At 35.9% G+C, this 26830-nt stretch overlaps 1 protein-coding gene across 3 annotated transcripts in view; it reads right to left on the reverse strand.

The window, feature by feature from the left end:
- Window positions 1-26830, reverse strand: part of SPATA6 (spermatogenesis associated 6) — a 174304-nt gene that overhangs the window by 49918 nt on the left and 97556 nt on the right. For 2 of the 3 annotated variants that reach the window (XM_008057384.1, XM_008057383.1), the window contains 2 exons: window positions 7314-7498; window positions 2764-2863 (listed from right to left, as the gene is read on the reverse strand). In XM_008057384.1, coding sequence (XP_008055575.1) covers window positions 2764-2863; window positions 7314-7498 — 285 coding nt within the window. The remainder of the gene's footprint in view (window positions 1-2763; window positions 2864-7313; window positions 7499-26830) is intronic. The other variant, XM_008057385.1, reaches the window with a different exon arrangement.

Consider the following 26830-nt stretch of genomic DNA (forward strand, 5'->3'; position numbering starts at 1 on the left):
ATTTTGAGTATAGAAATCCATATTATTTCAAAGAAATAACAGCTAACTTTCAACAGACACAAAGAAGCCAAATGGCAACAGATTGGCTTCTTTAAAATGCCAAAGAGAATTACTACTAACCTAGAATTCTATATCCAGTAAAACTAACCTTCATAAAGTTAAGTAAAACCAAGATGTTTTCAAACAAAATCAGAATTTCTGTCCAAGAGTTGGACATGAAAAGAAGCATTAAAGGGAGTACTTCTGGGCAGAAAATGACTCTAAAGCCTATATGGAAACAGAGAATAGCAAGAAAGGATTACAAATAATAGCAAGAATGTAATTAAAATGAATAAATGTTACTAGATGAACAAAAATAATTTATTGTGTTGTATATGTAAAATAAAATTGCATGGTCAAAGATATGCAAAAGAAGTCAGGTAAAAAAGAATTACATGTTTTCATTTTCTAAAAGTCATAAAAATAATTTGTCATGTATGCATGTTGAAATCAACATGGCAAACAACAGAATACTAAAATGAAGACTAACAACTTAATTCAAAGGAAAATAAATTATTTTAAAAACTGGATTAATACAAATAAGACATAGCAACTTACTTTAAAATACAAGATTTTCATTCTTGAAAACAAAAATCTCATGTATTACTTTAATATACATCCTTTAAGTATAATGATAAAAAGGAAAATATTAAAAAATAGACACAATGCATAAGTAGCCAAAATACCTGCTATAACTATATTACTTAATATCAGATAAAACATGCTGTGAAACAGGGAATATTAAGAGATAAAGAGGAACATTTTACAATAAAAGGTTCATAACATTGCCTGAAATATACCAATAACATAGCTTCAAAATATTTAAAATAAAGTTAACAGAACCAAAAAGAAAAAGACAGATCTATAATCATACAACTTGAATTGTTTTTGAAATGTACACCTAGCTAGCACTATACAGAAAAAATAATTCCAAATAAATCATATATTTAAATACTAAAGGAAGCAAAAAAGCCTTTAGAAGGAAACATAGAAGTCTTAAAATAGATTAAAACGTTAAAATGCTAATCAAAAAAGGAAAAGTGATCAACTGGAATCATTAGAATTAATATCTACTTTTCATCAAAAGATATAATTAAGAGGGTAAAAAGGTAAGTCACACATGCAGTGGGGAAAGAAAAATGTAAAACATATATCTGACTAAAAACTGATATGAAGAATCTCCATGGAAATTGTAAACAAAAATGAAAGGTAGAAAATCCAGTTAAAAAAAAATGAACAAATGACTTGAATGAACATTCGCTAAACAGAATATCTAAAAGATCACTAAGCATATTCACTAGTCATTAGGAAATAGCAAATTAAAACTACTATGTGATAAACTACCTTTCACTTACTAAAATGACAAAATTAAAACACAACTGCATGCATGCACACATACACATACAAACATAATCAACCAAGGAGCAGTGAAGAAATGGAACAAGCAGAAGTCTCCCACGCTGGCAGTGGGAGTGTAACTATAAAACTATGTGTAACATTGTTCGGTAGTACACATTCTCTCTGATTAATTCCACTGGATGGTACATACCCAAATAAAATGTATACGATGTCACTCAAGAACATGTGCATACTGCTCATAGCAGTTCAAGAATAGCACAAAAACAGTGGAATGAATAAATAAATGGTAGATTTTTCATACAATAAAATACCATACAGCAACAAGAATGACCTATTGCTACATAAAACAACATGTCTAAATTGGAAAAAATGATTGTACTGCAAAACAAAGCAAAACAAGTAAAAAGAAAAAATACAAGTAGAAATTGTAGGATGCCATTTATATAAAGTTCAAAACATGCAATACTGATCTTTGCTGTCAGACGATTGATGACATTTTGTTAGAAGTTGGATAATGTTTACACTTAGAATGGCAATAGATGGCAGGAACAAGAGGAGTTTCTGTAGAGTGATGTTTTGTTTATTGATCTGGCAGATAGTTTATATGAGTCTGCTAAATTTTATAATTCATCAAGCTGTTACTTAAAATTTTTGCATTTTCTACATGTATATTATATTTTGAAAACAAGTTTAATTTTAAAAACTGATCCCAAGGTCACATAATCTAGTTATATCCCAAGATTAATCTTAGTTTCCAACATGACACTGATAAATGATTATTTTTAAAACTAATGAATGAAACAAGAAATCAAACACAAAAGAATGTACCGTCATTTCCCAGCTGTCATGCATGTGAATGTTTATCTGCCTTATCTCAGAAAATATTCTCATTTTGATGTTCTCTAATATTAAAAGTGATAAACCTGACATACTCTTTTCCTATTTTAAATATTTAATTAACATACAAATTAGCTGGGAAGCATCTTCAAAACGCATACGTCTCAATACATGCTACCATTTAGAATCAAATCTATTTGTAGCAAAGTTACTTTACACTGGGCCAGAAAACAAGAGTTTTCATATTTTGAAGGATGTGAAATAAATATAAGGTCACTACATACTGACTCTTTACAAGATAATTATCACTAACATCATTTATAGTTCAGCTGATCTATGTCAAACTTGACTCAGGCCAAGTTGGAAGCTTAGAGATGTTGCTGCTTTTAGCAAAACCATTGACTTTCATCAAATGGATGATGCTTTCTTTTTCTTTCTTTCCTGTGACTAAATACTGCAAGCTTTAAGTATCTTCGGTTTTCTTGTCCTATTATAAATAGCCTTTAAAAGAAAATTTTAGAAACTAACATATAACGGTCTTTGATGAGCCTGATGTGATTTCAAGACATTTGTTACCCGGTCATGGATCTCATCACAGTTTGAAGGTGAACACCAATCAGAATGAAACCTGTAGGTATTAAAAAAACAAAAACAAAAAACAAAAAACACACAGATAACTTGCAGACAGATGGAGAGAAAAAGATATCTTTCTAAATTCTCAAATACCAGACACGGAAAGTCATTTTTTTCTTATCTCTATATGATAATGTATATAAGGTTAAAATAACATATTTTCTTCCTTTGATTAAGGATGAGTAGGAGACATAAAATCAAGTACCGATTCTCAGCCATAGTATTAAGTTTTCACAGTGTGTTCAATAAGTAGTCTTAATAAAGTTTGGCATACATTTGGGAGAATATATCTGGCCATTTTAATGATTTTTATAAATAATTATTTAGAGTTTTAACTAAAGATACAGATTTTCATACTAAAAAATAATTCCTTGTATAATGCCTCAACAAAGTTCTTATTCTAGTAATCATACTATCAAACTGTGTGGATGAAATTCCTTTCTGCATACAAAAATAAAACTATTTTAGAAAAATGAAACAAAATGTGTTAATAGATAAAAATATTATTTAGAATCCAATCATGTTATCCTTTCAGGAATACAGAGAAACAAATTAAATGGTCCCTTCTCAACACAAAATGATGTCACCTCTCTGGTCTTTGCTATGAGATAATGCATTTTTAAAATTTTTAAATATTAAAAAATAGGTAAGAAAAATATAACTTTTATTAGAGACCGAGAGTTGAAATTAAATGTGTCAAAGAAGAAACAAAGCATCTACCCCTCTTTCTTATGCTTTTCCCAAATTCAAAACTGATATTAGTATAATTAAGCTACTTTATTCCATACAAGTAATAATAAAAATTTCCATCCAATTATATCTAAGAAGTCCTACTGACAATTTCTTTATAAAGAAATAGGTAAAATGCTGATATGTTGCTTAACTCTTTCTTTTTTGCTCCCCAGTTTGTTCTTAAAAGCTACAATTTTACATATTTTATACAAAGTATAAACACAATCAACTATACCTAAATTTTAGTCTTCTGCATGTGTAAGAGCAAGTTTTATTGTACTTACGGCAAATATATTGGGAGACTTTGTTATGTGCAATACAAATAGCACATCTTGAAAATCTGAGACCCAATTATGTACCTCCAAGGATCCACTGAATCGCTTCAATGACACTATTAGAGGATCCACTAGTCTGTGCTGTGGTATAAGGAATGCTTGCCTACCAATCACTAACTCTATTCATAAAAGTCAAAACTTTAAGAATGATTCAAAATAATATCAGCTCCATTTTGATTATATTTACTAGGATTTCTTAGATGAATTTTAGTAATAACTCTAACACCTAATACAAATTTTAAAACATGTTAATATTTATACATTGCAAAGAAAACTGCTTCTGAAATATAACAATTATAATCAAAATTGAAACAATTTTTATGGTATGCTAACTGTATTGGAGGAATTTTTAAAATGAGTTCAAAGCAAAAAACACTTTCACTATAAATACAGGAATTCATTGCTTAAAGTTACTGGTAAAACTTTAAAAAATCTGTTTATTCATCCACATGATTAAGGAGTCAGTATTTTACCACAATCTTAGAGAGAACATATTTAATTTCAATAGATATTTACACAAATATACACTTAAAGCTATATGTTCTGTACTACAGCATCTAGGCAAAACGTTTTGCCTGGGATATACAATCTACATTTACATCAGTTTAAATTGTTTACTGATCTCAGTGGATTGTGTAAACTCTCTCTTTTTATTTATTTTATTTTTTATTTATTTTTTGTTTTTTTTGAGTTGGAGTCTCACTCTGTGGCCCAGACTGGAGTGCAGTGGCCGCTCCCGGCCACCGCAGCCTCCAACCTGCTGGGCTCCGGCGATCCTTCTGCCTCAGCCTTCCATGTAGCCGGAATTACAGGCACGCGCTACAACAACCGGCTGATTTTTTAAATTTATTGTAGAGATGAGGTCTTGCCAAGTTGCCCAGGCGGGTCTCGAACCTGTGGGCTCAGGTAATTCACTCACCTGAGCCTCCCAAAGCACGGGATTACAGGCTGAGCCACCGAGCCTGGCCAACACTCTCTTTTTAGAAAGAGCCCAGATCACAGAATGTCTTATATTTAAAGACATGGTAGTAAGTGTTGAAAAGAATAAAATATTTTTGTTGCTAGTAATATGACTTAAATAAATTTTATTTTCTTTATAGAATCTAGATCTGTTTTTTAGAAAATACACTCAAAACAGAGGTGTTCTGCCTTATTAAAAGTAGAAAAGTTTATCTATCATGCCTAACCTAGATAGTACACCAATAAAATTTTCATTAGCTTTTTAATTTATGTAAATTAATTTATTTAGCTAAATCCCAAACTAAACAAGAACCTAACCTTTCTCAAGTTATAGGTAAAATAGGTAATGTTTAATATTAGAATAGCTTATTTCCTTTTAGCAAAAAAATTTATCTACAATAAAACCATAAGAGCTTGCAGAAGAATCTCTCTTAAAGAGTTTCTCTTGAACTTTTAAAGTGTGTATTGAGCAACACCCTCGGGTCCCCTCCCACTATGAGAGCTTTAATGACCTCTCAATAAATCCTACTTTCAAAAAATAAAGTGTGTGTGTGTGTGTATGTTTGTGTATATACATATATATACACAAACACATGAGATCTGACAATTAAGTTCATGAACTCATCCTAGAAAAGGTGCTACATATCTCATTGCTGAATAGCACTATGGTCACCTTTGAAGTACTCCCCCTGGGGAAGCTATGCACCAACACCAGTGCTTAGCTCACCCATCAAAGCAATTTTGGAACTTTTTTCTGGAATGGCCATCGGAATTGTCATTGTATTACCCTCGATGTACTGAATGTCATCAAAATGTCTTCCTTTCAATATTTGCTTTATTTTCGGGTAAAGAAAAATGTCACTGGGGGCCAGACCAGTTGAGCAGGGGGATGTTCTAATGCAGTTATTTGTTTACTGGCTATAAACTTCCTCAAAGACAGTACTGTGTGAGGTGGGGCATTGTCATGATGCAAGAGCTCCTTCGGGACCATTTTTACACATACTTTTCTCATGCCAAGATTTTCGGTTAAGATTTTTTAACTGTTTCTCTATCAATGTGTATTTGGCTGCTATGCTTCTCACAGCTAGCTGATAATTTTGATGTACAATTCAACAAATTTCTGCAATGTTTTCATCAGTTCTGCTCATTACTGGCCATTCTGATCTCTATTCATCAGTGATGCTTTCTCTCCTTTCAGAAAAACGATTAATACACTGACATTTTCTTCATGACTTTATCCCCACATACTTGGACTAATGTGTCCCTGATTTTCCTTCTACTCTTGCCAAGTTTAACAGGAAATTAAATGTTTGTTCATTACTCTAATTCAAACTCTGACATTCTCGTGATGACAGCTCTCATGGTCATTCCAGAAAGAGTTGCAAAATCGGTTGGATGATGGGTGCTGGGGTCAGTGCATAGTTTCCCAAAAAGAGTACTTTGAAGATGACCATAGCGATAATCAGCAATGAGGTATGTAGCACTCTTTCTAAGATGAATTTGCAAACTTAACTGTCAGGCCTGGTATGTCTATGTATGTGAGCACACAGAGGCCAATATCAATGATACAATGATTCAAACTACCACACTCATGTTCAAATCATTAGTTTTGAGTTAAACTTATGATACACTCTCTACAGTTAATTACATCTTTGTTAATTATGTTTGATGGCCCTAATACACTATAGAAATTTAATGTTATTACTTCAGCTTTTTGATACCAGTTGTAAAGACAAATTGATTTCCAAGTTGTTGATAATTCATCTTACTTACAGAATATAAAACTCTCTCTATATTTTTTAACCAGGGTTGATTTTTTTCAATTTATTAGAAAAACATAGCTTTCTATGTTACTATTTTTGACAAAGGCAAAGAATTTCCAATATAGACTTAGAAATATGACTTTGGTTGCCAAAGCATTTTTAGAGAGGGTGCTGGAATCTTTACATGATTAAGATTCTCTTAGGGAGTTGGAGGAGATGATATCATCTCTAGTTTGAGAAAACTAGATATCATCTAACAATAATATATAGATCACCATGATGACTAAATGAGAAATGTAATCTATACTATTTTTATATTTAAGACATGCCAATAATATTAAATTCCTTTGAATCTACTAAAAACAAACTATCATATACTTTACTATTCTCTTTTAAGATCTAAAGTATTTAATTTGGAGTAATATGACCCTTACCTGGTTAATAAATGAGTTTTCTCACTTCTAGAAAACTGAGCCAAGAAGAAATATCTAACTCTGTGTAATATGCAATAGGTTCTAAACAAAAGCAATTTAAGTTAGCCTCTTAAAAACCAAATTATACTTTTACAAATATTCACTCCACATGCATAATTGCTGATTTCTTTTTAACACTTATTATGCAGAAGACTAGTACACAAACAGATACTACACATTACCTTTCCCTGAGAGAAGCTCTGTTTAACACAGGGCTTGGAGAATGCTTTGGCATTGTTGAAGGTGCTGAATGAACTAGTAAGGTCCTTGCAGAATGTCGGGGCTTGCTACATGATCTTGGGCTCAAATATTCTTCACATCTTTCTATAGAGTCATCCAAGTCTCTCCCATGGGATGTCCTGATAACCTGTTTTAAAAAAAATTATATATATCTATAATTTTATATATATATATATACACAGAGACATATGAATATAATATATAGTAGCAGAATACAGTAGCATAGTAAACATAGTATTACACACACATACAACTTTTTATAAAAGTAATAAAATAAACATGTATCACAACTATATTTGAAGGTATATTTAAGAATGTAGTAATCATTATCACTGGCAAGATTAAATATTAAATATATCAAGAATATATTGTTAATATATGTTCAAACATAATTAACAATAAACAATATATTGTTCATTATACATGCATAAAATTTACAAGACTTTATCAATTTGAAAGGCTTTTGAGTAGGAGTGGAGGTGGTGTAGGAGTGTGCATGTATATAAAACAAAATTATAAACACATAAACCAAATAGCAGCCTAGTTAATTTAGAAGGTAAAACAGAACTAGATTCAAATTCTAGCTCTAATACTCCTTCTTCATTGTTTCATTTATTCTGGGGATAGATACATAAATCAGGAAAGATAAATGAATAAATTCCTTCCATTGTGGACTTTATATTGTAGTAAAATGTATGTTCTTGTAAGGAGAAATAAATTTAAAATACATACACCAAGATAAATAAGAAAAATAAAGAGCATGTTAAAGGATGTTAAGTAACATGGGAAGAAATAAAGCAAGAAGGGAGATAGGAAGTGCTGGGGGGAGAAATGGGAAGGGAATGCCAGGAGGAAGTTAAAATTTTAAATGAGATACCCAAGTAGAAGCCTCATGGAGAAGACAACATCTTAGTATAGACATGAAGACCTTAGTAAAGTTCATAAATACTAAGTCACAGAAACATGTGAGAAAAAAATAAATGCAAAGATCCTAGGAGGTATGGTGGAGGACATGCCTGATACGAGCAAGAAAATCAGTGGGGCTGGATTGATTACTAAGAAATAAGGTCAAAAAGTTAGGTCTTGGCCAGGTGGAGTGACTCTAGCCTGTAATCCCAACACTTTGGGAGACAGAGGTGAAAGAATGGCCTGAGTCCCAGAGTTTAAGACCAGCCTGGGAAACTTGGGGAGTCCTCATCTCTATTAAAAAGAAAAAAAGCCAGGCATGATGGTGCATGCCTATATTTCTGGCTACTTAGAAGGATTACCTGAGCCCAGCAGGTCAAGGCTGCAGTGGCCGTGATGGTGTGACTGCACTCCAGCCTGGGCAACTAAATGAATCTCTGACTAAAAAAAAAAAAAAAAAAAAAAAAAAAAAAGAGGTAAGTCTTAATAACTTAGGAGTCAGGTGTGGTAGTTCACGTTTGTAATCCCACAACTTTGAGAGGTGGAGATGAGATGATTGTCTGGGCAACTTGGTGAGATCTCATCTCTACATTAAATGAAAAAACTAGCCCAGTGTGGTGGTACACAGCTGTGGTTCCAGCTACTTGGAAGGCTAAGGCAGAAACATCCCCTGAGCCCAGCAAGCCACTACACTCACAACAAAGTAAGAATCTGACCCCCCCCCCAAAATCTAGGAAACAATACCATATGATCACCTCAACACATGCAGCAAAAGCATTTGATAAAATCCAACATTGCTTTATGATTTTAAAAAAAACTAGTCATAAAAGGAACATCCTGCAAAATGATGAGTCATCTATGAGCAACTCACAGCCAACATCATACTGATCAAGTAAACACTGAAAGCATTCTTGTTAAGAACAGGAACAAAGAAGTCTCCAACATGGCCACTGTGGAGCAGCAGACTGGTGTCTCTCTCTTTCTATGAGCAAAGTAGAGAGCAGGGAGGGCCCCAGCTGTTTATAGACAGAGACATCTCAAATACTTTTGGACATGTGAAAGACCTGCACACAGCAAAAGTCTCTCTGAGCACATAGAGACCAGAAAGCAATGGCAGATGTGGGATTTTGGGTGCCCCATTCCTAGCCATGTACCAGGCTCTCACAAGAACCGAAGACTTGCCTGGTGAATGAAAGTGGATGAGTGAGACAAAGATGCTTTGCAATGGTTCAGCCCCTCCCAGCCATACATGGGTCATTGGTCCCATGTGTATATCCTAGGTAGGGCACAGTGGTGGGAAACCATAGCCCAAGTGAAACAGGAAAAAAAATACCTGCACTAGGTCAGCCACCATGAGCACAACTCCGGCTGCCCAACACATAGGCAGGGAAAGCCCACCTGTAGAGTGAACTCGGCTGATGCTTACTACCTGCAACTGGTGGCTATATTCTCAGTCAGATCAGGAAGAACCACCTCGAAGTCCTGCATCCCTGGAGGGAAGAGCCCATCTCCTACTCTGCGGCAGGGAACTTGGTCTATTACAAGAGCAGAGTGCAGACCTGAACAGGGACAGAGCAACATGAAAGATACCCAAAGGCTTTCTCAATGGGAAGGTTCCTGGTGTAAACCACAGACAGCAGATGAAAGACCTATTGCCTCCTAACCTCCACCACTTTTTCCCCACCCCTCTGCCTCCCCCTCCCTCAGCAGAGTGCTAGCAGTAGGGGCTGAAAGTTGCTTTGACTAATTTAGCAGCAGGTGAGAAAATTTGCAGTGACAAAAACCTGCCACAAGGTGGAGGAAGGACCAGAAGTGAATGCTCGTCTCACTGAGTGACCTGTGTTGAACCACAGAAAGGGCCCTAGAACAGAGGACAACTGCTGGGCTGGGTGTCTCAACCTGTAATCCCAACACTTTGGAAGGCCGAGGTGAGTGGACTGCCTGAGCATGCGGGTCCGAGACCCGGCTGGGGAACTTGGTGAGACCTCATCTCTACAATAAAATTAGCTGGGCAGGGTAGTGCATGCCTGTAGTTCCAGCTACTTGGAAGGCTGAGGTGGAAGGATCGCTGGAGCCCAGCAGGTAGAGGCACTCTAGTCTGGGTGACAGAGTGAGACTCCAACTCAAAAAAAAAAAGAACAGAGAATAACTGAATAACTTCAGAGCAACAAATCAAAAGAGAAATTATAGACAGTGAAGGTGAAAATATACAGGCAAACTTCATAGTCCTAAAGACATAAGACTAAAAAAGCAACCATCAGAATATAAACAACGGAAACCCCTCAGAAAGAGCTGCCCCAGATAAGAGCCACAGAAATCAGAGACTGGATGGCAAAAATAAACAGAAACCAAGAGACAAAAGAAACAAAACTCTCTGAAGTCATACAGGAAGTAAAAGTAGAGTTGGCAAATCTCAGAAAAGTCATTTCTGAAATAATGAAAATGAAAAACTTCAACCTGGAAATTATGAACACAGTAACAAACATAGGGTCTACCAGGCAGAAGAAAGAATCTCAGAGCCTGAAAAATCAAAATATGGAATTAACCAGTCTGTCAAAAACATAGAAAACAGCTCAGAAAGAAAGCACAAAGCCTCCAAGAGATGTGGAACTATGTTATGAAGTCAAATCTACACCTGATTGGTATCTCTGAAGCAAAAAGAGGAACAGAGAACACCATGGAACAAGCACTACATGAGGTCATCCCAGAAAATTTCCCACATCTTGCTAAAGAGGTAAACATCCAACCACAAGAGATTCAAAGAACCTCCACAAAGTATCATATGAGAAGACCATCCTCCAAGCACATAGTAATTCGGTTCTGCAAAATAAGCATGACAGAAAAAATCATAAAGGCAGCAAGAGAGAGGTCAGACTATCTACTGAGAAAGACCCATCAGAATCGCTCCAGATATATTTGCAGAAACACTACAAGCCAGAAGGGTCTAGTCAAATTTTTAATGTTCTTAAAAATAAGCAATTCACCCAGGCTCGGTGGCTCAGCCTGTAATCCCGTGCTTTGGGAGGCTGAGGTGAGTGGATTGCCTGAGCCCGCGGGTTCGAGACCTGCCTGGGCAGCGAGACCTCATCTCTACAATAAATAAAAAAATCAGTTGGGCATGGTAGCGTATGCCTGTATTTCCGGCTACTTGTAAGGCTGAGGTGGAAGGATCGCCGGAGCCCAGCAGGTTGAGGCTGCGGTGGCTGGAAGCGGCCACTGCACTCCAGTCTGGGTGACCGAGTGAGACTCCAACTCAAAAAAAAAAAGCAATTCTAGTCAAGAATTTTTTACCCCACCAAGTTAAGCTTCATCATTGGTAAAGAACTAAAATGCTTCCCAGATATCCAATCCCTAAGAGAATATGCTGCCTCCAGACCAGTTCTTTAGGAGATGCTTAAGATGTTGAACACAGAAAAAAAAAAAAAGTAATGGCTATACCCATCACAAAAGTACAGGCAAGCACAGAGTTAATAGACCATACAGAATACTTACAAAAATGGAAACACACACATATATAAATATAAAAGAATAAAGGAAACAAAGCAACCCATAAGAGCCATATGACAGGGATAAATTCTCACATTTCAATAATCAATTTAACATAAATGGTCTAAATATACCACTGAAGAGACACAGTGGCAAACTGGACAAAAAAGCATAATCCCACAACCTGCTGCCTCCAGGAAACTCACCTCACTGCAAAGGACACCCACAGGCTCAAAGATGAAGGTTAGAAAATGATCTTTCAGGTAAACAGAAAACAGCAGGGGACAGGTGTAGTTATTCTGATATGCAACAAAGAAGTCTTCAAACCATCAAAAGTCAAAAAGGACACTACATAATGATAAATGGCTCAATTCTCCAGCAAGAAATATCCATCCTAAACATATATGCACCCAACACAGGCACACCAGGTTTTATAAAACAATTAATAAGTAAACTAAGAGAGGACATTGACTCTCACACAATCATAGTTGGAGACCTAAATACCCTACTAACAGCTTAGACCATCGAAGCAAAAACAAACAAGGAGATCCTGAAAATCAACTCAACGCTCAATTAAATGAATTTAATAGACATCTACAGAACAGTTCACCCAACATCTACAGAGTATACATCCTACTCATAAGCACATAGACATCAATCATAAATCAAGTGTGAACTAATTTCGAATGATTGAAATAATACTATCCATCTTCTCAGATCACAGTGGAGTAAAAATAAATTATCATGACCAACAAGATGCCCCCAAAGCACACAAAGGCATAGACACTAAACAACATGCTGATGAACAACTTCTGGGTCAACATGGAAATCATGTCAGAAATAAAGGGATTCCTGGAAACAAATTAAACAAAGATACATCTTTTCAGAACCTCTGGGATGCCATGAAAACAGTGTTGAAGAAAATCATAGCGTTGCAGGCACATATCAAGAAAATAGAAAGATCGCAAGCAAACAGCCTAATACCACACCTAAGGGAGCTGGAAAGGCAAGATCATCAAAATTCTAACTTCAGCAGAAGAATCCCAGTCACCAAGATAAAATCACAATTGCAGGACACAGAAGACAAAAATATCATACAAAGAATCAACAAGACAAAAAAATGGTTCTTTGAAAGGATAAATAAGATTGATGGACCCCTGGCCAGACTGACTATAAAAAAGAAGGAGAAAGTCCAAATTAGCACAATTATAAATGCAAAAGGTGACATCACAACTGATCCTAAGAAATTCAAAAGATTATCAGAGATTACTATGAACACTTGTATGCAAATAAATAAGAAAACTTAAAGGAAATGGAGGACTTTCTGACATCACACAATCCCCCAAGGCTGAAACAAGAAGAAATTGAAATTCTAAACAGACCAATAACAATCCAAGAAATCAACTCAGTTATAAGAAATGTCCCCACCAAAAAAAAAAAGCCTGGATCAGATGATTTCCCAGTTGAATTCTATATGACATATGAGGAGAAGCTGGTACCGATTTTATACCAAAGTACACCAGGCAATCTAGAATGATGGAATTCTCTCCAACTCATTTTATGAAGCTAACATTATACTGACCCCTAAAGCTTGCAAAGGCTCAACAAGAAAAGAGAATCACAGGCCAATCTCCTTGATGAACACAGATGCAAAAAATCTCAGCAGGATTCTAGCAAACTGGATCCAACAACACATGTCAAGGATCATCCACCATGACCAGGTGGGTTTCATTCCTAAAATACAGGACTGGTTCAACATTCACAAGACCATAAACGCAATTCAGCACATTAACAGATGTAAAACCAAGAACCACAGTGTTATCTCATTAGACACAGAAAAAGCATTTGACAAAACACAACATCCATTCTTGATAAAAACCCTTGAACACCTAAGCATAGAAGGAACATTCCTCAAAACAGTAACAGCCATCTATGATAAACCCACAGCCAACATTTTTGCTCAATGGGCAGAAGTTGGAAGCATTCCCCCTAAGAACAGAAACAAGACAAGAATGCCCACTCTCACCCCTCTTGTTCAACACAGTGCTGCAAGTCCTAACCAGAGCAAACAGGCAAGACAAGGAAATCAGGGATATCCAAATAACAAAAGAGGAAGTTGAGCTAACCCTCTTTGTGGATGATATTCTATACCTAAAAAAACCCTAGGGAGTCTGTCAAAAGCCTCCTCACACTGATACATGATTTTTGTAAAGTCTTGGAGTACAAAATCAATGTGCAATATTCAGCTGCATTTCTATATACCAGCAACAAGCAGGCAGAGAACCAAATAAAAAGCACAATCCCATTCACAATAGCCACAAATAAATGAAATACTTCAGCATCCACCTAATCAGAGAAGTGAAAGGCCTTTACGAGAACCTCAAAACATAAAACACTGCTCAAAGAAATCAAGGATGACTCAAACAAATGGAAAAACATTACATGCTTATGGATTGAAATAATCAATACTGTCAAGATGTCCATACTACCCAAGGAAATCAAATTACCAACATCATTTTTCTCAGACCTGGAAATAACAATATAGAAATTTATATGCAAACAAAAAAGAATACGAAGCCAAAACAATTCTCAGCAAAAGGAACAAAGTGAGAGGCACCAGACTTCCAGACTTTAAACTTTATTACAAGGCTACAGTAACCAAAACAACTTGGTATTGGTATAGGAATAGGCACATAAACCAATGGAACAGGACAGATTCTGAAAGAAAAATATGGTCTCTCAACCAACTCATCTTTGACAAAGCCACCAATAATAATCACCAAGGAAAGTAGACCATATTTAGCAAATGATGCTGGGAAGACACTGGCTGCCCACATACAGAAGAATGAAACTGGACCCTACCTATCACCATAACAAAAAATCAACTCAAAATGGCTCAAAGACCAAAATGTAAAATCTCAAACTGTAAGAATCCTAGAAGAAAACATAGGAAACACCCTTATGCACATTGGAGTAGGCAACGATTTCTTGACTAAGTGCCCAAAGTGAATACTACAAAAACTAAGATAGACAAGTGGAACCTCATGAAACTGAAAAGCTTTTGCACAGCAAAATAAACCATCAAGAGAGTAGGGAGAAAATCCACAAAATGAGAAAAAATACTTGCAAATTATGCATCTAACTAAGGTCTAACATCCAGGATCTACAAGGAATTCAAAGAAAGTGAAAGGAAAAACAAACAAACAACCTCATTAAAAAGTGGGCAAAGGATATGAACAGACATTTCTCAAAAGATGATATGCAAGCAGCCTACAGACACATGAAAAAATGTTCAGTCTCACCCATCATCAGAGAAATGCAAATCAAAACTACAATGAGATACCACTTAACTCCAGAAAGGATTGCTATCATAAATAAGTCAAAAAAAAAACAAAACCAAAAAACCAAAAACAAAAAACAAAAACAGATGCTGGCACGGATACAGAGAAAAGGAATACTTCTACACTGTTGGTAGGAATGCAAGCTAGTTGAACCTCTATGGAAAACAGTGTGGCAATTCCTAAAATAACTAAAAATTGACCTTCCATACAATCCAGCAATCCTTGTTCTGGAAATGTATTTGGAGGAACATATAAATTATTCTACAAAAAAGGCAACTGCACATGGATGCTTATTGTCATGCATTCATAATAGTAAAAACATGGAATCAACCCCACTGCCCATCAAAAGCAGACCTCATAAAGAAAATTTGGTACACATGCATGATGGAATAATATACAGCCAAAGAACAACGAAATCATGGACTATGCAGTAAATTGGATGGAGTTGGAGATCATCATATTAAGTGATCTATCATAGAAACAAAGAATTGAATACTGCATTTTCTCACTCATAAGTGGGCCCAAACAATAGTAACATTATCATAAAGGAGGGATTGGCAGTCCAGTCCCAGCAGTCTCTGGGCACTGCTAGGGAGGGAAAAGGATGAGAGACATGTGACAACACAAAGGGAACTTAGTCCTCTACCAGGGTGAGTGAGGACTAGCTAGAAGCCCAAATTTCACCTGCATTCAGCCTACTTCTGTAGTTAAACCAGAGCAACCAGTCAAGAGAAATAAATAAAAGGCATCCAGGAAAAGGGGAAGTCAAATTGTCTATCTTCACAGACAATATGACTCTATGTCTAGAAAATCCTAAAAATTCCACAAAAGACTTCTAGACCTGAAAACTACTTCAGTAAGTTTCAGCATACATAATCAACATTCAAACAAAATCAACATTCAAAGAATACAAAATCAATATACAAAAATCAGTAGCATTTCCACACATCAATAGCATTCAAATGATCGACTTCAAATCCATCCGAGTTGCTGCAAACTCCATATATTTGTCCTTCTTTATGGCTGCATAATATTCCATTGTAGAACTGAGTTTCATATGTTCTCACTCATAAGGTGACCTTGAACAATTATAGTATAAGAAAGTGACTGACAGTAGTGGAAAACTGTCAGGGGAGGGGGTGTGGGACTGGCAGTTGAGGGAAACTGCTAGGGGAGGGAGGAACATACCTCATCAACAAGGGTACCTGCATGATCAATGTTTATATACCTAACTCTGAATTGTACCCCACATCTTTATAATAAATAAATTAATGAAAAATAGCATTCAAATAAAGAAGACAATCCCATTTACAATACCAATACACACACACACACACACACACCACCTAGAAAATAAAATACATCTAACTAAAGAGTTGAAAGATCTCAACAATGAGGACTACAAAACATCATATATGATGAAAGAAATCATATATGACACAAACAAATGGAAAATTTTCCATGTTCATTGATTGAAAGAATCAATATTGTTAAAATGCCCACATTATCCAAAGCAATCTACAGTTCCAACACAATCTCTATTAAATTACTAGCATCATTTTTTCACAAAATTAGAAAAGACAATTATAAAATTGTTATGGAAGCAGAAAAAAGCTTGAATAGTCAAAGCAATCCTAAACAAAAAGAACAAAGACGGAAGCATTATATTGCCTGACTTCAAATTTTCTACAAGGCTACAATAGCAAAACAGCATGGCACTGGCACAAAAATATGCACATCAACCAATGGAGCAGAATAGATATCCCAGAAATAAAGTCACTCACCTATAACCTTCTGATCTTTAACAAAGTCGACAAAAATAAACAATGGGGAAAGAATGCCCTATTTAATAAATGGCACTGGGAAAACTGGCTAACCATATGCAGAAGAATGAAACTGGACCCCTTTCTCTCACAATATGCAAAAATAACTCAAGATGGATTAAAAACTTAAATGTAAGGTCTCAAACTATAAAATTCCTAGACGAAAACCTAGGAAATGCTCTTCTAGACATTGGCCCAGGCAAATAATTTATGACTAAGTCTTCAAAAGTAAATGCAGCAAAAATTGACAACTGGAACCTAATTAAACCAAAGAGCTTCTGCAAAGCAAAAGAGAATCTATTAACAGAGTAAATAGACAACCTACAGAGTGGGAGAAAATATTTGCAAGCTATGCACCTAACAAAGGACTGATATTCAGAATCTATAAAGAACTTAAATTGACAAGAAAACAAATAACTCCCTTAAAAAGTGAGCCAAGGACATGAACAGACATTTCTCAAAAAAACACTTACAAGCTGCCAACAAACATGAAAAATGTACAACATCATTAATCATCAGAAAAATACAAATCAAAACCACAAGATACCATATCACACCAGTCAGAATGGCTATTATGGAAAAGTCAAAAAACAACAGATATTGAAGAGGTTGTAAAGAAAAGGGAATAGTCATGCACTGTTGGTGAGAAAGTAAACTATTTAAGCCCTTGCAGAAAGCAGTTTGGAGATTTTTCAAAGTCCCTGAGGGAAGCAGTATGGAGACATCTCAGAGTTTATTTTTGCATATGGTGGGAGGTATGCTCCAGTTTCATTCTGCTACATAAGGTTTCCATCCTAAAAATAGAATTACATCAACCCAGCAATCCCATTACTGGGTATATATACACAAATAAGCACAAATCATTCCACACACACAAAATCTTACCCCCCATAAAACAAACTAACAAAAAAATACCTGCACTCATGTTTATCACAACACTATTCACAATAGCAAAGACATGGATTAAACCTAGGCACCCTTCAATGGTTGACTGATAAAAAAAGTGGTATACATACATGATGGAATATTACACAGTCATAAAAAAGAATAAAACTGTGCTCTTTGCAACAATATGGATGCAGCTGGAGGCCATTATTCTCAGTAAATTAACACAGAAATGGAAAACAAATTACATATGTTCTCACTTATAAGTGGAAGCTAAACACTGGATGCCTACAGACATAAAGATAGGAAAAGCAGACACTGAGGACTTCTAAGGAGATGGGGGTGCAAGGGATAAAAACTCACCTATTGGGTACTATGTTTACTATTTGAGTCAGAAGCCCAAACCTTATCATCATACAATATACCCATGTAATAAACCTGCACAGATACCTCTTAAATCTAAAATAAAATAGAGAAAAAAGAATTTGGGTTTCCATTTTGAGGAGAGAAAAATATGTTCAAAAACAATTCACTCAGAAAGAAAGAAAGGAAGGAAGGAAGGAAGGAAGGAAGAAAGGAAGGAAGGAAGGAAAAGGTGTTATAGTGTTGTTTCTAGGATATATATAAATATGAGCCATTTGGCCTATAGCAGATAAATTATTTTCTTTTCATTACTTTCAACACTAACTGAATCATGTAATGGAGCAGATCACTTCATTTTTGTCTGCTAAATTTTCTTCTCAAACTAATCAGCAATGCTTTAAATAAAGCCTCTCTTACGTTCAAATACCATTGAATTTCTATCAGAATATTCACTGAGAATCTCTTGAACATGCTAACAAATTCTCAGATCTAAAAAAGTACAGAAATTTAAACTCACAAACCAGATAAGGCAGAGCATAAACAAAAAGATAATTGACAATAAGATACGTTAAAGTGTCAAAAATGTTCCAATGAGAATAACTAAAAAAGGAAATTCAAAGGCATGAAAAACTTCTAACAGTCTATGAATGGAGGAATTGGAATTGAAATCAAGGCCGGATTTCTGGAAAGATGGTGACAGGGCAGGTCAGACTGTGAGAATCTCCACAAAAGCGAGTGTCCAAAAATACTCCCTATGTGATTGGGTGCGTGCCAATGAGTGAATGAAAGTCCATCTGAGGACAGACTTGGGTTCATACACTCGGGCTCTCCTTTGGAAGTGACTGCAACCCCTCACCACCCTGAGATTAAAGCCAGGGGCATGCAGGATTGTCTGCAGCTCTTAGGACTCTCCTGAGAAAAGCCTGCCAAATACAACTGATTCTCATCACCTGGCACCCAGCCCACACTATCATCTGTGACAGCAAAGCAGCTGGAGCTCTGGACCCATGGAGAGAGAAGATTGGGAAGAACTGGACAAACCTCACCGCCAGTGAGGAAATACTCATTGGAGTAATTTTCTCTGTCCTGGGCCCAGGCAGAGACCTGCATTGCCCTGCCCAGTTCCACCCAGTCTCCAATTTGGGACCTAGAGGTAATCTCATCAAATTCAGAGAGACAGAAGCCCCTCTCCCACACTGGATCAGACACAGACACATCAGATCTGATGTGTACTGGTATTTTTGAGGGAGAGTATATCAGTAGGGGTTTTTTGGTCAGTTTCTATATTTGTATGATTGTGTGTATGTTTTAGTTTTTTTTAATCTTTTCTGTCTTTTAATGTGTCTCTTTTAATTTGTTAGTTGGTATGCCTGTCTGTTTTCCCTCTTATTCTATCTCTCCACCTTCCTCTTTACTCCCTCCTTCCTTTTTCCATACTTTTTCTTTTTCTTACCTCATTTTGCTTTCAAGGGCAAACCTATATCCCCATTGCATAGACAGATTGTATGCAGTGGGAAGCAGGTTCCAGGGGGCCCACATACCTGTCAGTAGATACTGGGATCTGCAGATAGTTTCTGAATCACAGCTCCCTCTCAATTAAATCTCAAAATTGCAAAGAGTACAGCACCCCATCCACAGTCCAGCTTCAGAATTGAACAAAGCCAGAGAATTCACTTAAGGAAGAATGGGAGATTGAGCACAAAGAAATAAAAGCTACCCCCTCTACCACCAATCCCTGAAAGATAGAATTAAAGAAGAGGGGGGAAAAAGGAGGGAGGAAAATTCACATAAATGAAGAAAAACCAGAAGAAAAATATGGGTCTCACACAGACCCCTGGGAGGTCAGCCACTGAATGCAATCAATGAAGAGCCCTAGAATGACTGGTGTCAAACCACAAGCTCAGATATCAAGACATTAATAAAGAGAATAAATAGAATCAAGGAGAGACAAGAGGAAAGAATGAAATAGTTAATAACTGAGAAAACAGCAATAAAGAATACAGTGAATGAAATAAATAACAAACTGACAAGCACAGAAAGCAGAATTAGCCAAGCAGAATAAAGAATCTCAGAGCTTGAGGACCAAAATATGGAACTAACTCAAACTGTCAAGAATATAGAAAATAAGCCTAAAAAGACAAAGCAAAACCTCCAAGAGATGAGTGATTATTTCAAGAGGCCAACCCTAAGATTAATTGGACTTCCTGAGGCAGAGAGACAGAAACCACCCTGTAACAAACATTCCATGAAGTTGTCTAAGAAAACTTCCTTCATCTCATGAGTGACATGACCCTTCAAACACAAGAGTTTCAGAGAACCCCTGTAAGATGACAAATGAGTAGACCAACTCCTAGACACATAGTAATTCGCCTACACAAAGTAGGTATAAATTAAAAAGTCCTAAAAGCAACAAGAGAAAAAGGTCAGACTACCTACAAGGGAAGACCAATTAAAATAGCGGCAGTCTTATCCATCTACCTTCTCAGACCACAGTGGAATAAAAATAAATATCACACCAACAAAGTTTCCCCAAAACTCACAAAGACATGGACACCAAACAGCATGATGCTGAGCAACTCCTGGGTCAACACAGGAATCAAAACAGAGATTAAAAGATACCTGGAAACAAATGAAAATGAAGAAACATCTTACCAAAACCTCTGGGATGCCATGAAAACAGTACTAAGAGGGGAATTCATATCTCTACAAACACACATGAAGAAAATGGAAAGATCACAAGCTAATAGCCTAACAAATCACCTAAGGGAGCTGGAAAAGCAAGACCACCAAAACCCTAACTTCAGCAGAAGAATCCAGATCAACAAAATAAAAGCCCAAATTTGGAACAAAGAAGACAAAAAGATAATATAAAAAAACCAATGAAACAAAAAACTGGTTCTTTCAAAGGATAAACAAGATTGATGGTCCGCTAGCTAAACTGACCAAGAAAGAGAAAAAGCCTAAATAAACACAATCAGAAATGCAAAAGATCAAGTCACAACTGGCCCCAAAGAAATACAAAAGATTATCAGAGACTACTATGTACACTTAAATGGAAACAGACTTGAAAACCTAAGGAAATGGAAGACTTTCTGACGTCACACAACCTCCCCAAGATGAAACAAGAAGAAATCAAGACCAGAAAAAACCAAAAACAATCCAGAAAATTGACTATGTCATCAGAAAACTACCTACCCCCCCACCCCAAAAAAAACCCCTCTGGACCAGATGGCTTTCCAACAAAATTCTACAAAACATACAAGGAGGAACTGATACCAATCCTATTGACAGTATTCCAGACAATTGAGAAAGATGGAAATCTCCTTAAATCATTTTATGAAGTTAACATATTGATACTCAAACCACGTAAAGATCCAACAAAGAAAGAGAACTACAAGCCAATATCCTTGATGAACATAGATGCTAGGATGCTAGCAAATCAGATTCAAAAACACATCTCAAAAATCATCCACCAGGACCAAGTGGGCTTCATTGTCAGGATGCAGGGCTAGTTCAACATTCGTAAGACCCTAAATGTAATTAATTATATCAACAGATGTAAAAACAAAAACCACATGATTATATCATTAGACACAGAAAAAGCTTTTGATAAAATCTAGCACCCCTTCCTGATAAAAACTCTCAAACATCTAAGCATAGATGGAACATACCTCAAAATAGTAAGAGCCATCTATGAGAAACCCATAGACAGCATATTGCTAAACAGACAGAAATTGGAACCATTTCCCCTGAAAACCAGAACAAGACAAGGATGCCCACTCTTTCCCCTCCTTTTGAACATAGTTTTGGAAGTCCTAGCTAGAGCAATCAGACAAGATAAGCAGATCAGGGGTATTCAAATAGGAAAAGAGTAAGTCAAGCTATCCCTCTTTGCAGACAATACGATGCTATACTTCAAAAACCCAAGAGAATTTGTCAAAAACCTCCTTGCACTGATAAAGGACTTTGGCAAAGTCTCAGGATATAAAATAAATGTGCAAAGGTATTTGCATCTCTATACACCAACAATAAAGAAAAAGAAACCCAAATAAAAAGCACAATCCCATTCAAAATAGCCAGAAAAAAAAATCAAATACATTGGCATCTTCCTAACCAGAAACATGAAAGACCTTTACAATGAAAACTACAAAACACTGCTCAAAGAAATCAAAGATGACACAAACAAATAGAAAAATATTCCATGCTCAGGAACTGAAAGAATTATCATTGTTAAGTTGTCCATCCTACCCAAGGCAATCTACAGATTTAACACAATACCCACTAAACTATCAGCAGCATTCTTCCTAGACCTGGAAACGACAATACAGAAATTTATATGGAAACATACAGAAATTTATATGGAAACATAAACGACCATGAATTGCCAAAACAATCCTCAACAACAAAAAAAACCAGAAACAAACACACAAAAAAAACAAAGCAGGAGGTATCACACTCCCAGACTCTAAACGTTATTATAAAGCTACAATAATCAAAACAGCCTGTTATTGGTACAAGAACAGGCATATAGACCAATAGAACAGGACAGAGATTCCAGAAGCAAAACCTCAATTTCTCAACCAACTAATCTTTGACAAAGCCTCCACCACCAACCACTGGGGAGAGGAGAGCCTATTAAGTAAATGGTGCTGGAAAAACTGGTTGACCACATATAGAAGATTAAAACAAGATCCCTACCTATCACCATACACAAAAGTCAACTCTAAACGGATCAAAGACCTAAATGAAAAACGTCAAATTATAAGATACTTAGAAAATGCAGGAGACAACTTAATGGAAATTAGAACTGGCAACCGATACCTGATCAAAACCCCAAGTGCCCATGCCATAAGAGATTAAGATACATAAGCGGGACCTCATCAAACTGACAAGCTTCTGCAAAGCCAAACAAATCATCAAGAGAGTGGGGAGACAGCACACAGACTGGGAAAAAATATTTGCCAACTGTACGCCTGACAAAGGCCTAACATCTAGAATCTACAAGGAACTCAAACATGTCCAAAAGAAGAAAGCAAACAGCCCCATTACAAAGTAGGCAAAAGTTATGAATAGACAGTTCTCAAAAGAAGATATATGAGCAGCCAACAAATACATGAAAAAATGTTCAGCCTCACTAGTCATCAAGGAGATGCAAATTAAAACTACAGTGAGATACCACCTAACTCCAGTCAGGATGGCTATCATCAATAGCTCAAAAAACAACAGATGCTGGAGAGGATGTGGCAAAAAAGGGAACACTTCTACACTGGTAGTAGGAGTGTAAACTAGTATAGCCTCTGTGGAAAACAGTGTGGTGATTCCTAAAAGATCTAAAAATTGACCTTCTATATGATCCTGCAATCTCCCTACTGGAAATATACCCAGAAGAACTCAAATCACCCTATAAAAAAGATACCTGTTTATTGCAGCATTGTTCACAGTAGCCAAAACATGGAACCAACCATGCTGCCCATCAAAAGAGGACTGGATTTTTTAAATGTGGTACATATACATGATGGAATATTATGCAGCCATAAAGAAGAACAAAGTCATGAACTTTAGAGCAACCTGGATGGACTTAGAGTCTATAATACTGACTGATCTTTCACAGAAACAAAGAACTGAGTATCACATGTTCTCACTCATAAGCGGACCTTGAACAATTATTGTAATACTATAAGAAAAGGATTGGCAGTAGCGGGAAACTGCCAGGAAGGAGGCGGGAAAGTAGGACTGGCAGTAGTAGGAATTTGACTGGGGAAGGGGGAGCATAAATAGAGGAAAGGGGGTGAAAAGCTATTCAAAACAGGGAAAAGTCACAAACAAAGATGTACAATGACTAGGATCACTTGGTTATCTCTATGGAAAAGTAAGAATATCATAGAAGTGGGAGGTACACATTGTAAAAGAATCTTAAATGCTATAACTCAATAGTATTCAACATTTACTAAGTATCTTCTGTATGTAAAGTACTGAACAAAGTAGGAAAGAATAATTACAGATAAATGTAACAGCAGACCTCAAAGAAGTTACAATCTAGAATGAGAGACATCAAAAACAACGAGGAAGGAGATTAGAACTTGAGGTGAGTGGATTGCCTGAGCCTGAGGGTTCGAGACCCGCCTGGACAACTTGGCGAGACCTCATCTCTACAGTAAATCAAAAAATTAGCCGGGCGTGGCAGCGCATGCCTGCAGTTCTGGCTACTTGGAAGGCTGAGGCGGCAGGATCGCCGGAGCCCAGCAGGTCGGAGGCTGCGGTGGCCAGGAGCGGGCACTGCACTCCAGTCTGAGCGACAGAGTGAGACTTCAACTCAAAAAAAAAAAAAAAAAAAAAAAAGAGCTAGACAGACATACAAGTAATTGTACAAAAATACAAGAATACAGCTGAAATGTATTATTTCCATGAAATTAAAGCGTGTGTTTGCTTTGGAAAGTTTTACATCTAAATGGGGGGTTAGCAGGTGAAATGCAGGGGAAGGTCTTTGGAAAGAATCCACACTTCAATCTTTAGCTTTAGCTTCCTTGACTTGAGAGTTTCCCTTAGGTTATTTCCTTCCAAAAGCCAAATGAAGTATCTCTTTGGCCCATCACAGAGGAGTTGTATTTCTTGGGTGACTCTATAATAACACTGTCTTAGAGTCCAAGAACCTGAGTTCAAATACTTGCTAGTTATGAGACCTTGAGTAAGTCATTTACCCTATTGAAACTTTAGTTTCCTTACCTATAAACTGACTATATAATTTTACATGTTTGACACAAAAATAAATAAAATACAATTAGTGAAAATACCCAGCAGAGGGCTTGGCTCATGAAAGATATATATATTTTTTCTGTATATAGCATTTATAGTTCAGCATAAAGAAGTTTTTTTTTGCATTTATGTAAATACTTATTTAAATGCCTTTTCTATGATCTCATAAATGCAACAGTTTCAATATTGCAAATGCTGAAATGTATCAAAGTGAAAAAATGTAATCTTTTTAAACCAATCTGAAACAGTTACCAGTAAAAAAAAAAAAAGGAATTTCATACATTAAATTCATTGTGACTAATAACACACTCCTCATAATTGTGATATATAGTGGTTTGGTTATACCACACCTATGAAATAAGATTTCTGAAAAGTTGCTTACATATAAGTTGGTAAGTTAAATCATATTAATTGCCACAAAATTTTTATATTTACAGAAACTCCAAGGTCAAATAATAGAAGCAAGAATTAATTACTAAGTATAACAGGAACTAGGAAACTCATTTATCCAACAAATATTTGTTGAAAGCCTACTTAGTATCTGTAACTACACACCCTACTCTGAAATGTGTCTTTGCCATAGGCAGAAAAGTTAGGAAATAAATACAAATAATACAAATGGAAATAGCTGAGTAGTTGAGGATAAATACTGTAGGGAAAAAGTGCAATACAGGTATAATCTATAGGATGGCCACAAGAAAGTATGGTTCTCCAAGGGAGATAAGTTGATATGAGTAACTGAGATCAGTTTCTCAGTGTTGCCAAGAACATTCCTTAGTGAATCCTACATAAAGTAAATGATGAATTCCTATCTCATCAGATGTAAAAATCTAAATGCTCACTATCTGATTTGGTTTAAGGATGATGTACTCTCTTACACTAAAGTAGAATTTAGAAGACATTCTAAAATAATGCAATAAAATGATAATAAAACAACACCCAAATATGACAATTCTTAAGGATAAAACCTCTCCCCTCTTAGAGCACTGCTCTGTGCACTTATATATACATAATGTTTTAAATCCTCATGACAACCTCATACGGTAGGCATTTTCATTAGGAATACCTGAAAGGAAAAGAAATGAAAGCAAAGTCCAGCAGCTGTTAAGCAGTGGGATCCCAGGCAAGTGATATATGAGAGATCTCCGGCAGAAACAAACGGCAAACTCTCATAGCCCCAGCCTCTAAGGATTTCTATAAGGAAAGTCTCAGAGAGGATGGGCTCACAATCTAATTTACCAATAACCCCATACACAGAGCTAAGGAATAAACTGGCTAACTGTTCCTGAGGGAAAAAATCCAACTAAAGTTATTATGCGATCATAACAATGCTATCAAATCACCCCAGGAAAGTACAGGAAAGGATAATTATAGGCCACCCTCATCTGTAGCATATGTGGAAAATATAACTAAAATATTAAGAAATTAAGTTCAATAATATTAAAAAAAATTAAATGAAGACATGTCCAAATTGAGTTTATTCAAATAATACAAGGATAGATTACTATTAGAAAAATCTATTAATTCACTACAAAAATATTATCATCTCAACAGAAGCTAAAAAAGGTACTTGATAATATTAAACATCCACTCATAATTTAAAATATACAATTTTTTTGCAAGTAAAAAATTTCAAACAGAACTTCCTTAACTTAGAAAACTAAGGACCACCTACTTCAACATGACTTTCTCATGAGTTCCTCAAGAAATTCTTGCCTAGAAAAATAAGGCTATACACTAATAAATAACTTCATTATTTTCTTCAAGACCTTCTCTTAAGTCATTTACCTGAACCACAGATTGCTCAATCATCAACCAACTTCCTTAAAATAACAGATTCTTAATCTAGGCAAACAGTCCCCCTCTCAGGAACAGATCACCCAACTGAACAAATCCTTTACT

The sequence above is a fragment of the Carlito syrichta genome, unplaced genomic scaffold (genome assembly GCF_000164805.1).
Source record: "Carlito syrichta isolate Samal-C Ts95f unplaced genomic scaffold, Tarsius_syrichta-2.0.1 Scaffold302986, whole genome shotgun sequence".
In the NCBI taxonomy this organism is placed as follows: domain Eukaryota; kingdom Metazoa; phylum Chordata; class Mammalia; order Primates; family Tarsiidae; genus Carlito; species Carlito syrichta.